Source organism: Poecilia mexicana, unplaced genomic scaffold, assembly GCF_051168715.1.
Source record: "Poecilia mexicana isolate PSO_F unplaced genomic scaffold, ASM5116871v1 scaffold_13, whole genome shotgun sequence".
In the NCBI taxonomy this organism is placed as follows: domain Eukaryota; kingdom Metazoa; phylum Chordata; class Actinopteri; order Cyprinodontiformes; family Poeciliidae; genus Poecilia; species Poecilia mexicana.
The window spans coordinates 11,808,079-11,823,677 of NW_028263382.1; the positions used below are offsets into that span (position 1 = coordinate 11,808,079).

A 15,599-nucleotide genomic window follows, 5' to 3' on the forward strand; every position below is an offset into this window, starting at 1 on the left:
TATTCCATGGAGCAGAAATAACAAGCAAAACATAATGGTTTAAGCTTGCAGAAGTGCATTGAAGACAAGAACACTTCATTGTATAAAAAAAAAAAGAAATCTGTATTTTGTAATTATTCGCAATAACTTCCCAACAAATCTGAATTGTTGAATTGTTGACTTGACTCTCTGCTGAATTCTTTAGTCAAATTCCTTTCAGACTTCTTTTAAAAGCTGAGCTCTTAACGACCTATTTCAGTCTCCAGGTTCCCCAGGAAAAGGGAAAAACAACATAGACGAAAGTCTGGAATGAAAAACAAAGACCACAGCAGTTGTGTCTGTCATTAGGAACATCTGTAATGTTGACTGACTGGCTGGAAGCAGACAGGGATCCAACTCGACAAACAACGACCTGGGAATGCAAGGGCTTGTGTGTGTTCAGGTAAGCTCACCTGAATGCACCTGAATCCCCGGGAGACAAGGGGAGTGCTGGAGTCCACCAAAACACATCAATTAACTGATTTAAAACGACAAGAGCAGCCCCATTCCATGTGAACGTATACGTATAAACACAAATATCCATATACCAATTTGGTTTCAAACCAAACACTTTTCAAGTAATTATGGAGATTTTTTGCTTTAAAGCTGTGTTTGCGTCTCTGCTTTGCAGGTGTTAAGTTACTTCAAAGCAGTAGTCTAAGCCTCGTCTTCCCTTTGGAAAAAAAAAGGGCTATATAGGCCTATGAGTTAGCATTAAGTAAAAAGAATCTGTCAGTAGTCTGGATAAATGTGCTATTTATTGATATAGATTCTGGACTTCAACAAAATAAAAAATCCTATTTTACATCCTGATATTGTGGAAAAATATTAATGTTTAATAACACTTTGTAGCTTATTGGAGGTGAAAGAGACATCTTAAGATTTATGCGGCTAAGTCAAATTGATAAAACATTGAAATGAAATTCCAAATTGGGCCCTTAACACGACATGTAAGTCTAAAAAATAAAATAAAAATAGTGCATAAAGCTGGAGATTAATTGCTGCAGAGAGGAAGCCCGGCCCCTGGCAGTTCAATTACAAAACAAAGTCACAGTAAGTCAATGGCAAGTAAGCCTAATAGAGAAAATTTAATATCACTTTCAACAAAGTGAAGTAACATTGTGGGCTGGAGTCCAATTAATCTAAGTACATAAAAGAAGTATAATAAATGGCTTGTCACTATCTATTTACTCAGTGCTTCATTTATAGATTGATAACAATTGTTTTGCTTTTATCACACTGATGTAAACGCATCCAAGAAGGAGAATACATATGCATTTGCCATAATATTTACATGCACAGTCCCAGAAGGCAACCTTTAATTCCAGAGTTTTATGTATCTGGACATAAGAAAATGGATATGTAATGTATTTGTGTGGGAGGACGGCTATCAGAAGTAACAAAAAAGAGGTACACAATAGATCCTTACTGGTCATTGATTTATATATGTATATAAATCAATGATATATATATATATATATATATATATATATATATATATATATATATATATATATATATATATATATATATATATATATATATATATACATAATCAGCTCAATATTCTGGCATATTAATTAAATAGTCTGCTCAGTTTCAAATCTCGCTTGTCACAGTGGCATCCTCCTCTGACTCAATATAAACATATGTTGAAGACGCATTGATTCACCATCCTGTGTTCTAGACGTATCTGATGAGTCTGGAAATTTTTCAAGCTTCAAAATAAACCTGGCTAAATCCATATTGATGCCGGCCAATACAGATAAAAGTGACATTTTCATGCTGGAAATCCATATTTGGAATAATAAAACATCCCCTATAAAATGAAAATATCAATGAAATGCTGGCTTATTTAAATCCTTGAATACACACAAAACATAAAACTGCATAAAGCATGTTTTGGATAGGGTTAGTTTCATCAATTCAGTTTAAACATGTTCTTCTTTCAGACAGATCTAGACAGAGATATGAATGAATAATATTTATATTGATGCTGTGGTCTACTTCTAAGTTAATTTCTGCATGTTTCAGAAAAGCGATAAAATTGCACATTTTAAATGTAGTCCAATGGCCCCAAAATGAGGCTGATTACTCGTACTCAAATGTCATACTTCATATTGACGCTTTGCCTGTAACTACTTCTATTTCCCATTTCCTCAAATCAATGGCATAAATAAATGTGACACACCAGGCTGGAAAAGTAGTATAACACTCTTTCTTGATTTATGTCTGTTCTGATCCCCATTTGGTCTAAGCTGTTCTCATTAAATATGACTGAAAAGTGAGAATAGGTATGATTTATTTGAGTTGCGCAACCTTAAGAGCAGACAATAACTGGAATGTCTAAAATTACTTTAGTCAGTTGTCAAAATGTACAACAAATGGTTGGTAGAAAGCTATTTCATGCATATAGAGCAGCGGAGAAATAAACAGCTACCACCAAAGTTGAGGTCTCAACATAAATGACTGATAAAGACACACAGAAAACAATCACTTCAACATATTGCTGCCAAAGGTGGTTCAGTTAAAAAATGCAATTTATTCTTACTTAACCTTCCTGTTATGTTGCTGGTCAAATTGACCCGTTTTAAAGTTTAAAAATAGTTGAATGTATGTTTTCTGCATTAAACTTTTTCTATTTGTCTTAATAGGTGAACTCTACATATAAATTGAAAATGGTTCATTTTACACATTTGTGTAAATAGATACTATGTAACAGTATCTATTACATATATACTGTTCGGGTCAATTTGAAGGGTAAAAAAATGTCTTTGCAACTATGAGACATATTTCACCATACACACACACACAAACACACCACACACATACATGCACATGTGTACACACACAAGCCCACTTTCTCGCTATTCTCTTTACTTCACTGCGAGAAAGCAGGTGTTCATACAACTTTTGACAGGAACCTTATCGGTTCCCGTGGGCAAACTCCACCCACACTGAGTGGACACTCAGCAGAAGTGGGGGAAACATAAATACTTTCTGCATGACTCATTTGTCTTGATTTGAATCAGTGGGTCACTTTCACCCAGAACAGTATATGTGTCTCAAGTTAAATTACAAAGATCACACCTTGAAAAAAAAAAATTCAAAATGTAATATAAAAAAATTTTGTGCGTAGACGTAAAAAATTACAATTCTTACATCCAAACGAGTAAATGAGTAACTTGTCGTCATTGATCCTTTATTTGTGAGAAATAAAAAAAAAACATTATTGCACAAATGTTGATTGAAATGGTTAGTATTGGAGTTAATAATCAGATACAAAAATGTTTTGGAGGATTTTTTTTTTTTTTTGGTTTCTGACGCTATAAACACTCCACGGGTCAAATTGACCCAGGAACATTATTGCTGTATCTCAGAAACAAACATAACAGGAGGGTTAAAAACTTTTTCTACTTTTTCTAACTGGTGTGATCTTTGTTGAATAAATCCTGACAGCATAGATCTATAGGTTTAATTTTTACAGAAGCCAGTACTCTAAATCATTTTTCATGATATCCAGATACCAAAAAGACTAGACATCAGCAGGGGTGTACATGCTTTTTATGATGACAGTATTTACATGACAATGGCATGTGCAAAGGAGGTAGCGCACATACTGAGATACTGGCAATCAGCAGCAAAAACACTTTCTCTACATGCCCTTCAAGTAGTAAACACACGGATAGTTCACATCTGTTGGCACAAACTCCTGAAATTACCACAAGCAGCTGCACCATCAAAAGCAACTATTTACTGAGAGGGGGGAAAAAACATTTCTAAGTTTTAGTGGCTAAATGAGGTTGAAGTGAGAAGGAGAATGTTTTCCGTTGTTTAACATGACATGGTGCAGCTGTGTGCTGGAGAACACCATTCAGCTCCTCCACAACACGGCTGTTCAAAGAGCTGCAAGCGCCGTCTGGGGAATCAGGGCTGCCACGAGCGGAGCTCAAATCTCATTGAAAAAATGTTCACTGACTGCCTCACCAGCTGCACTGCAGTACGTGACAAGTCCTTGCGGATGGGCCGACCAACTACTTAGAAATGTTTAAAGGCAGAAAAACTTTAAAGCGCAATTCAAATGTCACAGAATGACAATCATGGTCAGCGTCGACAAAGCTGTAATTGATGGGGAAGAGAACATGCTGTTCAGAATCACCTTTTTTTTTAATGTAAAAGCAACGTAAACATTATTGTGAGACCCGAGAAAGTGAATCTAATTATCAGCTCCGGAAAACAAACTACTGGTGTGGGATTTGGGTGTGTCGTTAAGAGAGTGACAGCGAGGGAGAAAACCAGCAGAGATCCCTGACAAATAACTCAGGTGTGGTAATAACAGGGGGACTGATGGAGCCTCACCAACAAAGAAGTTTCTCCTTTGCTCAAAACGAGCAAGCCGCTCAGGTGAAAATCTATAATTCAGAACCAGCTTCTACTTTTAAGTCATCACTCATCAGCACCCCGTCCACCTGTTACCACTGATTTAAACCGAAGCAACAGATTTATTTTGAAAAAAAAAAAAAATGCAAAATGAGAATATAAGTATGAAGGCCGGGGAGATACTTGTGGGAAAAGAGGGCCCCTATTAGAGCAGCTCTTTGTGCTCACTCATCACAGCTGAAGGGTAGAGAAAAGGACACACTGTAAGGCACACTGCTTCTGCTAATCGGCAACACCGACATCATTGCCCCAAACCTTTCACTGAGCCTGCGCCTGATTACAAATCTTCGTTAGAGGGAAGGTCTTCGCTAATTGCTTTACTAATTAGTCATTTGCTAAATGAATAATTACTTGCTGAAAAATAACCAGTAATTATAGGTTGGAGCCATAAGGTAGTACTAGCTACTGGGTAATTTGCAGTAAAACTAACACAAATGCTTAAATAAAATGGTAATAAGCAAGACGGCAAGAAATTACAACAGAGTCAAAATCTATTTCACTGTATAAACAGTATCGCTTTCCATCATGTGTGAGAGAAAATATTGTCCTGGAAGTCTCTATCATCTTTGCACATAACTCTGCCTTATTTAGACATACTGTGAACTAAGTGTACATGCAGGCTTTCCTACATGTAGAAAATATTCTCATACTTCAATTTGAGACAAATCCAATATCAGCATGAGAAGAATTCTTCTCATATATCTTATCAATATCTTATTGACAGACAGCAAACTTACCATTATCCTCAATGGAGAAATGGAAAATGTCATTTGTTGCATTGTCACCAGGCTTAAGAATGTAGCATATGTTCATGTCATCGATTTCAGCTGAAAAAGAAAGAATTTGCATGAGCAGAACAACAAACACTGCCATGGTTTGAATGGTGACAAGGAGAAAAATACATTCAGATTTTATTCCCCCCCCCCCCCCTGATATGCTACTTAAAAACAACTTTTGAATGCTACGTTCTAATGCAGACTCAGGCCGTGTGATAAAATATGCATGCTGAAAGTCTTGGAAAATTTACATATTTACACATTTCTAGCAGGCAAACCTGCCTGCTAAAAATGCGTAAATTTTTAGCAGGCAGAAATTCTGTTTGACAATATTGTCAAACAGAATCCTTCATAATCATTGATACGGTAGTTTGTAAAGTTTAACCCTTCATGCCTTCAGTTATTTAAGTCAAAAAAATATTCAAATGAATGGAATAGTGCATTAGAAAATGTTATTAGTGGTGCATAGCTTGTGTCTATTTATGCTTGTGAAAACTGCTGAAATATTAATTACCTGGGGATACCCTTTGCACAGTGGCTCCATAAATCTAAGCAGAAATAACATGGACATTGACACAACAGATGTGCTGCTACACCTATATTTACCATTAACCAAGGCATCCCCCTGGCTTGTTTGAAATATAACTTCGGCACAGCCTTGTGTTGTTTACAAAACTAGTGATTTCCTTTGAGCCAGTCTCCCTTCAACGTGTTTGCAGTTCGTATTATTTACCACCATATCTATATTTCCCTTGGTTTTTCTTTGAAAATAGTTTTCCAGTAATGTACAAATCTCCACCAGCTCTTTCCAAAAGTGAACCCACTAGGCACTGCTTGAAAAAATACACTCCTCTGGAGATCTGGTAAGCCTGGGGCCCTGAAAACAGACTTTTTTTGTATCTAAAAAAAAAGAAGCTTTGGGTGAAATATTAATGAAACCTTTGTTAGGAAATGTTGCTTTTATAATGTCAAATGGGGAGAAGGTTTAACGTAGCAGGTAAATATAAAGAGGTTTAAGATTAGCATCAAACATCTTTGAGAATTACAAAGTCTTCAGAGAGAGTATGTGAAGGATGACACAAATGTTGCAAGAACAGTAGAAATATTAAAAGCAGCTCTCTTACCTTGTGTGAATGTGGACACAGTTGCATTTCCTCTGCCAAGGTTGATCAGGTAACCGTGTACTGGGGCAACAGTAATCCTAAAAGTCACAGAATCCTGAATGCTGTCTCTGTCCTCTGCTTTGAGGGACTTACTTGTGATCACAAACCCCAAGAGATCTCTCTCCATCACCCTCAATGTCTGGGCACCTTTGTTAACTATGATGTGAGGCACCCCATTATCCACAGCAAGAACAGTAATCTTCATCACTTGGGGTTTTCGGGTCTCGAAAACCGTGTCAGGGAAGACATAAAAGTCCGTGTGGGTTCCATCAGTGACGGTGAAGGAGAAACTGTCCGCTGCGCTCTCTGTGCCATCATGTTTGTAGCTGATCATGTTCTCATTTAGGTCCTGCTTTGTGAAAGAGGTGACAGGTCGACTGTTGTTGAAGAGCAGGCGACCGTGAACGGGGATTTGAGTAACTGTGAATCTCAACAGGCGGTCAACGGTGTCTCTGTCTTCAACTGTTATTTCAAAAGGCGTGATGAGTTTATTCTCTCCCTCAGTCACCACCAGGCCGTGCACCGTAACCACAGGCTTCTTGTTGTCGACGTCAGTGATGGAGATGCGAAAAGTGCGGAACACGGGGTTGTAGCCGTCAGTCACTTCAAACTCAAAGCTATCCATTTTCACCTCGTCGTCAGCTGTGTGAATGTAGTAGATTTTGCTGCCAGCCAGCTGGAGCTGAGTAAAGGATGAGATTGGCATCCCAGGTGTGTCTGTGCATTCCAGGTGTCCTCTCACAGGAGCACGGGTGATTGTGAAGACCAAGTGTTCGTCTGGACTGTTCAGGTCACTTGTACTAAGAAGATCAGTTGTCAAGGTAACTCGACCTCCCTCTTTAAGGGATACTCCTTTATTGATTACATCAGGGAAAACTATGTCAATCCCACCAATTGATACATAGAAGTATCTGTCAATTAAAGGGTTGATTCCATCTGTCACATCAAACTTAATGAGGTCACGGATTCCCTCTTGCCCATTGTGGATGTAGAAAATAAATCCCTGATCTACTTCATTTTGTGTAAAATTCATTCCAACTGAGATATTTTGCAATTCACCAGTAGGCATTGTTCTTTGCAAATACCCCTGGCCAGGCCCATATCTTACAATATATGTAAGTGTACTATCCTCAGAGTCCAGATCAGTGGCTTTTAAAACATTATTGTTAATTACTTTAACATCACCTATCTCAATTTCTAGGCCATCATTAATAGCCATCCTCGGGGTTTCATCATCCACAGGGATAACCATAACTATTACCGTTTTCTCTACACTGAATTTTCCATCTGTGAGGACAATTTTAAAGCTATCTTCTGTTGTCTCTGTGTCATCATGCTCATACACAATACTGGAGCCATCCCTGATCTGTTCCAAGGTGAAGTTTGACACAGGGAGAGTTCCAGTGGTGAGCTGATTAAGAATAAATCCATGTCTGGGGGGGTTGGCGATGAAAAATGTGAGCTGATCAGGCGGGAGGTCCGCATCAGCACCATTCAGTATGGGAGTGTCAATAACTATGTTCATGCCCTCCATAACCACAAATTCTCTCATGTAAATCTCTGGCTTTTCATCATTAGAGGGGATTACGGAGATGGGAAAAAAGTGCCTTTCAGAGAAATTGATGCCATCAGAGCATCTGAAGGTAAACCTGTCCTCCATTGGCTCAACTCCTTTGTGAATGCTTTGAACGTAGTAAATGTGATTCTGTCTAATGTCTTTGATGGTGAAAGCACTAATAGCTGTCCCAGACCTGGACTTCTCTGAGCCTGGTGCTGGAGAGATGTTTTCCACATAACCTGAAGTTGGTTGAACAATAATTGTACAAAGAAGGTCATCATTAGGGGTGTCAACATCATCAGCGCTTATATGAAGAATCTGAATGACATTTTTTTCTCCCTCCGTAACAGTAAACTGTGGCCCAACAAAGACCTCAGGAGCCTGACTGTCCAGGGGAAGAATAGTTACATGAACTCTGACACCTGTAATTTTATTTCCTCCTATAGTCCACTCATCAGACATATCAGTCAGAGTGAGATTGAAAAAGTCCTCCTTTGTGTTTAAGCCAATCTCTCCGCTTGTATGGGCATAGACCACAAAGCCGTTAATGATATCAGCTTGAGTAAACGTGCTCGATGGAACTCCTTTCACTAGGATTTCACCAAATGATGGTTTGTCTTCAACGATGAAGGTCAAACGGAGGTCATCTGTGTCCTCGTCTCTTCCCTGAATTACGTTACTTGTGATTTCTGTTGCTGCATTTTCTAGTACATCTATGTAGGAGCCTATTGTACCAGCTGGCAGATCGATTGTTGGAGTCTCATCATCAATTGGCTTCACTGTAATTTTTATAGAAATTGGAACAACGTGCACGCCATCACTGACGTCTATTTTTATCAAGTCTACTGTTGATTCATCTCCATTGTTGATGTACGAGATCATTCCATTTCCAATATTCTCAAGGTTGAAGGTATCTCCTTTAGTCATGTGAGTGAATATGAACTGGATCTGGCCATGAAGAGGAGGCTGTGTAATAGTGAATATTATCTTGCTGCTGTCTGTGTCTGTGTCTGTGGTGTCCAGCTCAGCCCTGGTGAGGATATGTCTGCCACGTTCCAGCACAGTAAATCCGGTGTTCGTTATTTCAGGTGGCTTGTTGTCCACAGGCTTTAAGAATATTGTAAAAACTCCCTCCACACTATTTCTAGAGACATCTTCCACAGTGTATCTGAACTGTAGAACATGAGTGGTAATTCCAAGCTCAAGATCAGGTGGTTTGTAGGCTATTTTGTGATGATTAATCTGTGCCTGTGTGAACGTTGTGACTTCAGTGCTTGGGGTTTCAGTCAATACCAGGGCTCCTAGTTTAACAGGGCTGTTCTCGTCTGTGTCTATAGGTGGTTGGATAATGGTGTATTTTAAATCTCGGTCCTCTGAGTCAAGGTCGGTGTAGCGGAGGAATTTTTTCCGGAAATGCGTCAGCTGGTACTCGTGAACAGTCATTTGTAAGGTTGTACTGGGGTAAAGTTCAGGCGGGAGGTCATCAACGGGAATTATTTTGATTATAAATGTGCTCTTACCTGACTGATTTGGGGGATCATTGTCATCTTGTACTCTAAACACAAATTGATCCATGACTGTGCTCGTGCTGTGAGGCCCTGTGTGCTTGTAAAACAGTTTTCCATCGATAATGTCCTGCTGCAGCCACTCAGTCACTACTTTCTCATACATTTCATCCTCTGTATTAAACTTCCAGGTAGATGGGTCCTTTGGTGCCTCAGACTGACGCAGCAACACCTGCCCCACTGTTGGAAAGGGAAGCTCTAATGCAAACTTTATTGTAGAATCTTCTGAGTCAATATCTGCAGCACTGAGCATTGACGGGAAAATCTGCATAACTTGATTTTTGAACAAAATCAAACCAGTGTTGGCATTGATAATAGGCGCCTCATCATCTGTAGGCACAACAGTGATGGGAAACAAAAACTCCACTTCATTTGTGCCATCCGTCATCCTGAAGATAATGTTATCACTGTATGTATCGCTACCATCATGCTGATAAATGACTGCTCCAGCGTCAAGGTCAGCTGGGGTGAAAAATTTCCTCCTAGAGCCCAGAACAGTTAACTCTCCGTGCCTTAAGCCATCAATTACACTAATTCTTACTTTGTCTAAATTGTCCTCATCACTGATTTCTAGATTCTGTGAACTAGACAACGGCCTGGACTGGCCTTCATACAGTAGCTGACCAGTGTTCCTTGTAACCACAGGGGCCAACGTGTTCATCGGCTTGACAACAATCATGAATTCAAACGTGTCTGACACAGCCCCTTCTGTGTCCACAACTTCAAGCTCAACCTGGAAAATCCTCTCAGTGTCTGAATCCACAGCAGGAGGTTTATAAGCAATTTTCAGTTCTTTGAGGTCTCCCTGGTAAAATGAGGTTATGGGTAAATTCCTGTCATCTGTGCTGACTATGTAGCCCTCTTCAAAGGAGAGAGGGGAAGTGATGTTGAAAATTAATTCGTCAGGATTAGACTCCACATCCTCAGCAGCCAGCATGTCTACGGTTATTGCTGTCATTACAAACTGGTCGACTTCCATCATCATCATGGCAACAAAGCTGGGCTTAGGGGGCGTGTTGTCCTCTCCGTCTTTTATTCGCACCAAAATCTGGAAAAATTCCTGCTTAAGCACATTTCCTTCTTTATCATATAATTCCACCAGCATGGGGATATAATCTCTGTTCGGGGACTTTGAAGTAAAAGTATGCTGATAACGGATGTTCATCCTAATGAATTCATCACAGTCTACCATTGTTCCGAGGCTCTCCTCATCCACAAGTTTCCCATAACGGGGAATCACGTTGCCGCTGGTGAGCGAAGCTATTTTGCATTGCTGTGAGCTTCTGTCAAAGGTGAACTCCAAAATCCCTCTATCGATGGGATTACTCGTGCCCAGCAGTTTGTCAACAGTAAGGGGCATGTTTTTCGTCAGCACTTCCAGCTGTGTGAAGATCACCTCCACCTCCATCATGAACGGTATTATTATTGTATCCGTTTGGGTGTCGTACCTGAGCTGTAATCTCACTCTGTCTCTCGGGGGACTCCGGGAGCCAAAGTGTGAATACTTCACGTCGTTGGGGCCAAATTCACACGGAAACTTTTTCGGAGACAGGTGTCCTGGTCTTTGAGACAGCGGATCGTTGTCCAAAACTGTGATGCTGCATCTGTCGCCGGGCTGAACTTGGACCACCAAATCGTTAATGGGATCAATGAAAACTGATCTCCCGAAAGGCACGCGGATCCCATTATTGGCGACCAGTATCGTATCTTCCGAGAGCTCGGGCCTCAGGGCGTATGATAATCCATAGCTGTCAGAAACACTCGCTCCGGCATCACCTGTCAGAATCAGTGCGAGCAGAAGCAAAGCAGCGCCAGTCCCGTGCAGATGCGAAGGAATAATCCAAGCCATTTGGGGAGCAGAGCTGCGGCGTCTAAACTTTGTGCCTGCACTCCTGAGAGCGTCGGTCAAAGTTATAGGAAGATGAAAACGGAGCTGGGAAATATCACGCACCTGAGCTGAGCGCGAAGCTGCACCATTCTCTCCCAGCAGCTGTGCACTGTTGGGCGAAACTTCATACTCCTGCTTTGCTGGAGTAAAAGGAAAGTCACGCCCTCCTCTTTACCCATTGGCCAGTGTCTCCCCTGGAATGCGTTTGTCGGGTGATAAATGGACGGCGGTTGTGTCATTCTGAACAGAAAGAGTGATGAGGGGAGGATAGACCTTTGAGGTTTACTAAGCAAAACTCTTAATGAGTAGGATTAAATTTCCGTGAGAAGTGGATTTATTGGTTAAAGTCTGTGTGCAAGTTCAAGGGAGGTGTGTTTTTAACACATCCTTCACATGTTTTAAAAATAAAAAAAAGGAACTATGCCTTAGTCAAGGTCACCTAACTATTCATACAACGCCTCTAACAGTAAAGAAAAGCAACCATAAGCAGGTCTTGTCTGGATAGACAATCTGGATTCTCACCCGCACCAAAGTGGATATGTGTCTCCCCCTCCTGGAGTGTTGAGGAGCCTGGTGAAATTGTTCATACTACTTGAACCTTTTCCCATGTTGCCACTTCAACATGTCACTTCAACTGACCTAAATAGATATTACTGGGGTGGTGTGGGGGAGGGAGAGGTTTAATTGATAGACCAACATAAAGTGGTGCACATTTGTGAAGTAAAAATAAAAGAATACATGGTTTTAAAAAAAATTCAGCAAAACTTCTGAAAAGTGTGCAGTGCTTTCATTAAGCCTCATTATGTCTATATGATGCAATTTTCACTTCAGTTACAGCTGCATCTCTTGAGGAACTAGCTTTGAACATCTAAAGGCTAGCATTCTTCTTTTCACATTGGATAATGAACAGTTGTGAACCTAGTGCTTGATGCTGACCCTACTATGACTTCTTGTGGAGATAGTGGGTTTTAGCTCAGGATGTATTATACCCATACAGTTCATGGATTTATTAAGTACAAATATATTTATAGCACAAGGCACCATGATACTAAGGAGATTCCTAATTTTGCGTTGCAGCCAGCCAGCGTGTTTGACCCTGGCTGGCTGTCCACACCCTGCTCTAAACGGATCTAAGTTCTACAGTGTCGTTTTGGAGTCAGGAATCAATGTTGTCCTATTTCCCGTCTGTCCTCTAGGTGTCTGACACTTTTCCAAGCAGAGCATTTTCGTCTTGACAAGCTCAGTCATGATCCGGCTTCTTTTTTTTTTTTTTTTTCCCTTCCTCCCACACTGATTAAGAGAACACCCACACAGATACTTAGTAAATAGCAAAGCAGGTCAAATCCCACAATTTGGTGAACAGAACATTTGATCAGGAACAAAGGAACATAGAAAAAGTAGAAATAACAGAGGGGATTGAAACATGCCTAACCTAGAGGCTTGCCGCAGAGAGATGGAGCCGCACTGAATTCTAAATCCCTTCTGGCATTTCTACTGCTATTACATGCAATTATCATGTCAACGGAAAAGAAGAGTGACATTCTGGTTTTGACGGGAACCGCAGGCCTCATTATTAGGTTTGTCTTCCATTCTTTTGTATACAAACACACACCTACCAGTGTTTTCTTGCAAATAGACAACCCTAAAGTTTTACATTGCAAACAAGAATTTAGCTTCAGCTGTGCTTAGATAATTTTCATTCCTTCCACAAACATGTAGGGGCAACTATTGTGTCCGCACCATCCCATATTTATGCATTAATGACAGACAAACCATCTCACAGCTGCCATGTGTTGAAATTGGCACAAAGTAGATGCCATAACAAAACCTTGCACTTCTGCTGCACTGGACACTGTTGACAGGGTCCAATTATAAATACAGCCAAGCAAACTGCGCAGCAAAGCCCCTGGGCCTTGACAGCATCTAGTTACAAGAGAAAATGAAAAAGAAGATGAGGAGAATTTTCTGACAGCAGTGATTGCATAGAGGGAATTGGATCATACCCAATTTTCCAAGCTTATTTTTCAAGCAAGGGGGAGTTTGATGATATTCTGTCATAGTGCATTTATATCAAATTTATTGTAAATGACCAGTCCTTGCTAGAAGATAGAAGTGTCAGTCTATAAAGAACTGAAGCTTGTAATTGCACACCTGAGGTGCAGAAGATTTATCCTTCAGCAGTTACATATGGTGCAGGTGGGGCTGAGGTTGCAATATTGCAGCTCAGCAAACCATCTTACATCATTTATATCAACAACAAAAAATGAGGTTGGTTGCCCCATTTCATTTACACAGTTCTACTGAATGCTAATGACAAAAGACTGTTTTTTTGTTTGTTATTTTTTTCACCCTTTGCATATGATGACACCAAAAAAAGCCTAATTAATCTATCACTTTAGATAAACTGTATTATACAAATTAATTTTGATGGGAATTAAATATTAGCCATTGAAATTCTGTAAATTGTGTTATTGTATTTTTAGTATTGTAGCTATTTTTTCCCCTGATACTACCAACAATGCAGTGAAATTCTCCACTACTGTCACAAGACTGTTAATTCACATCATGTCTTGGAGAAAAAAAAATTATATAAAGCTTCAACTAGTTTATCAACTTTAATCCTAAAGTGAAACTTGCTAGCATTCTAAGCTTAGCAGTCATGGCACATCTTACAGCAGTGGCTGCCATGGGGGGGAAAGTTGTTGAAATAAATCTAAAAAGTTAGTTGCTATCTCAGTAATCTTTGTTCAAACATTTGTATTATCGTGGAGAATGAACCAAATTATTCAGTCAACAAAAAAGTGAAAATGCTTGTTTGTTATGACTCTTCCAAAGAGGACACACAAGAGTTGTCTGTTGTGATGGAGCTTGTCCACTGCCTTCTTATAAAACTTGCTTGTGCACACTAATGGTAGCAGCTGTGAAACGATAGTCTGTTCAGCAGTTTGAATTACCTTGAAAAAACAAATGGTGCTGAAGGATTAAACCAGCTTTGCATTTACCTGTATTTGGTGCTGCTCGAGCTGAGCTTGCAGCTTTTAAATGTAAATTAAGTACAAATATTCTAGACAGACATTTTAAATGTATTGTATTATCTATGACATGTTGACTATAAATACAGTTTGCACATTCTTTTTATTAAAGAAATATACCAGATGTCTTTTAGCTATTAAACATATAGTAAATTGAAATATTAAGTTCATCTTGCCAGTCTAGTTGCTTAGGAGAAATGGAACAAAAATACTTATTCATATTTGTAATCTGAAAATATTTTGTTTTGCAGGGTCATTGCAGTGATGGCCCTCAGCTGAATCTCCCATTTTTTTAATCATTAGACAATAGGAGCCAACCATACACTGCAACAGTTAAATTCCCAACTTTCAGTGGCACCACTGGTATCATAACAATCTTAACAGAAATGTGCATCATGTAATGAGCCTTGAGTCCTGAGAAGTGACATAGAATTGACCTGATGCTGGTATTATAACGAGCTGCATAATTCAGCATGAGCTAAATCTGCAACCAAATCCCACTAATGGAGTCCTTTATATATGAATGCTGACTTTTAAGTCAATTTGTGAATTGTGGTCTGCTTGTGTTATCTTTCTATAACATATATTAATTCAAGCCGATTAAAACTGTGTGACAATCTGACTTGAAAGATGTTATGGTGTGAACTGATAAAATAAAAAAGTTAAAAGTGAGTATTTTCTCACAGTAAAATGTGACATTATGTATAATTTTAATTCAAAGCTGATTTTTATTCCACATAATTAAAAGCTAGTCCATATCTTGTCTTTCTGACACTGTTATATTATCCTACTCTCCTAATTGAATAGCTCTAGATAACAGTATTTTTATGTGCTACCCCAATTTTCCTCTTAGTGTTGCAAAAGCAATTCCTTCTTAACAGCTGCTTGTGTTTAGGACTATTTTTGCATTTGGTTATTCTCAAGAGATGCCACAACGCCACACTCACTGATCTCAATAAAGCTATATTTTGGCTATTACATCTTTATCATTTACAACCCCAAGTTGAAGCCCTATATAGTAAAATGATCGCAGCAACTTCCCGAAAATCCAACCCCATAAAAGTAAATTATATACTCTATAGAAGCTGAACACACAGCCGGGCGGCACCCAAATCCATCTTCCCCAGGTTATGTTCCTCCTGGGATATTAAAGAACGAA

At 39.4% G+C, this 15,599-nt stretch overlaps 1 protein-coding gene across 1 annotated transcript in view; it reads right to left on the reverse strand.

Annotated features, from left to right (window-relative positions):
* The window catches only part of LOC106926224 (FRAS1-related extracellular matrix protein 2-like), a 61,535-nt gene extending 50,017 nt beyond the window's left edge, over positions 1 to 11,518 (reverse strand). Inside the window, exons 1-2 of the mRNA XM_015001008.2 lie at positions 6,359 to 11,518; positions 5,196 to 5,285 (exon numbers count right to left, since the gene is read on the reverse strand). Coding sequence (XP_014856494.2) covers positions 5,196 to 5,285; positions 6,359 to 11,369 — 5,101 coding nt within the window. The 5' untranslated portion in view covers positions 11,370 to 11,518. The remainder of the gene's footprint in view (positions 1 to 5,195; positions 5,286 to 6,358) is intronic.
* Between the last annotated feature and the right edge of the window lie 4,081 nt (positions 11,519 to 15,599).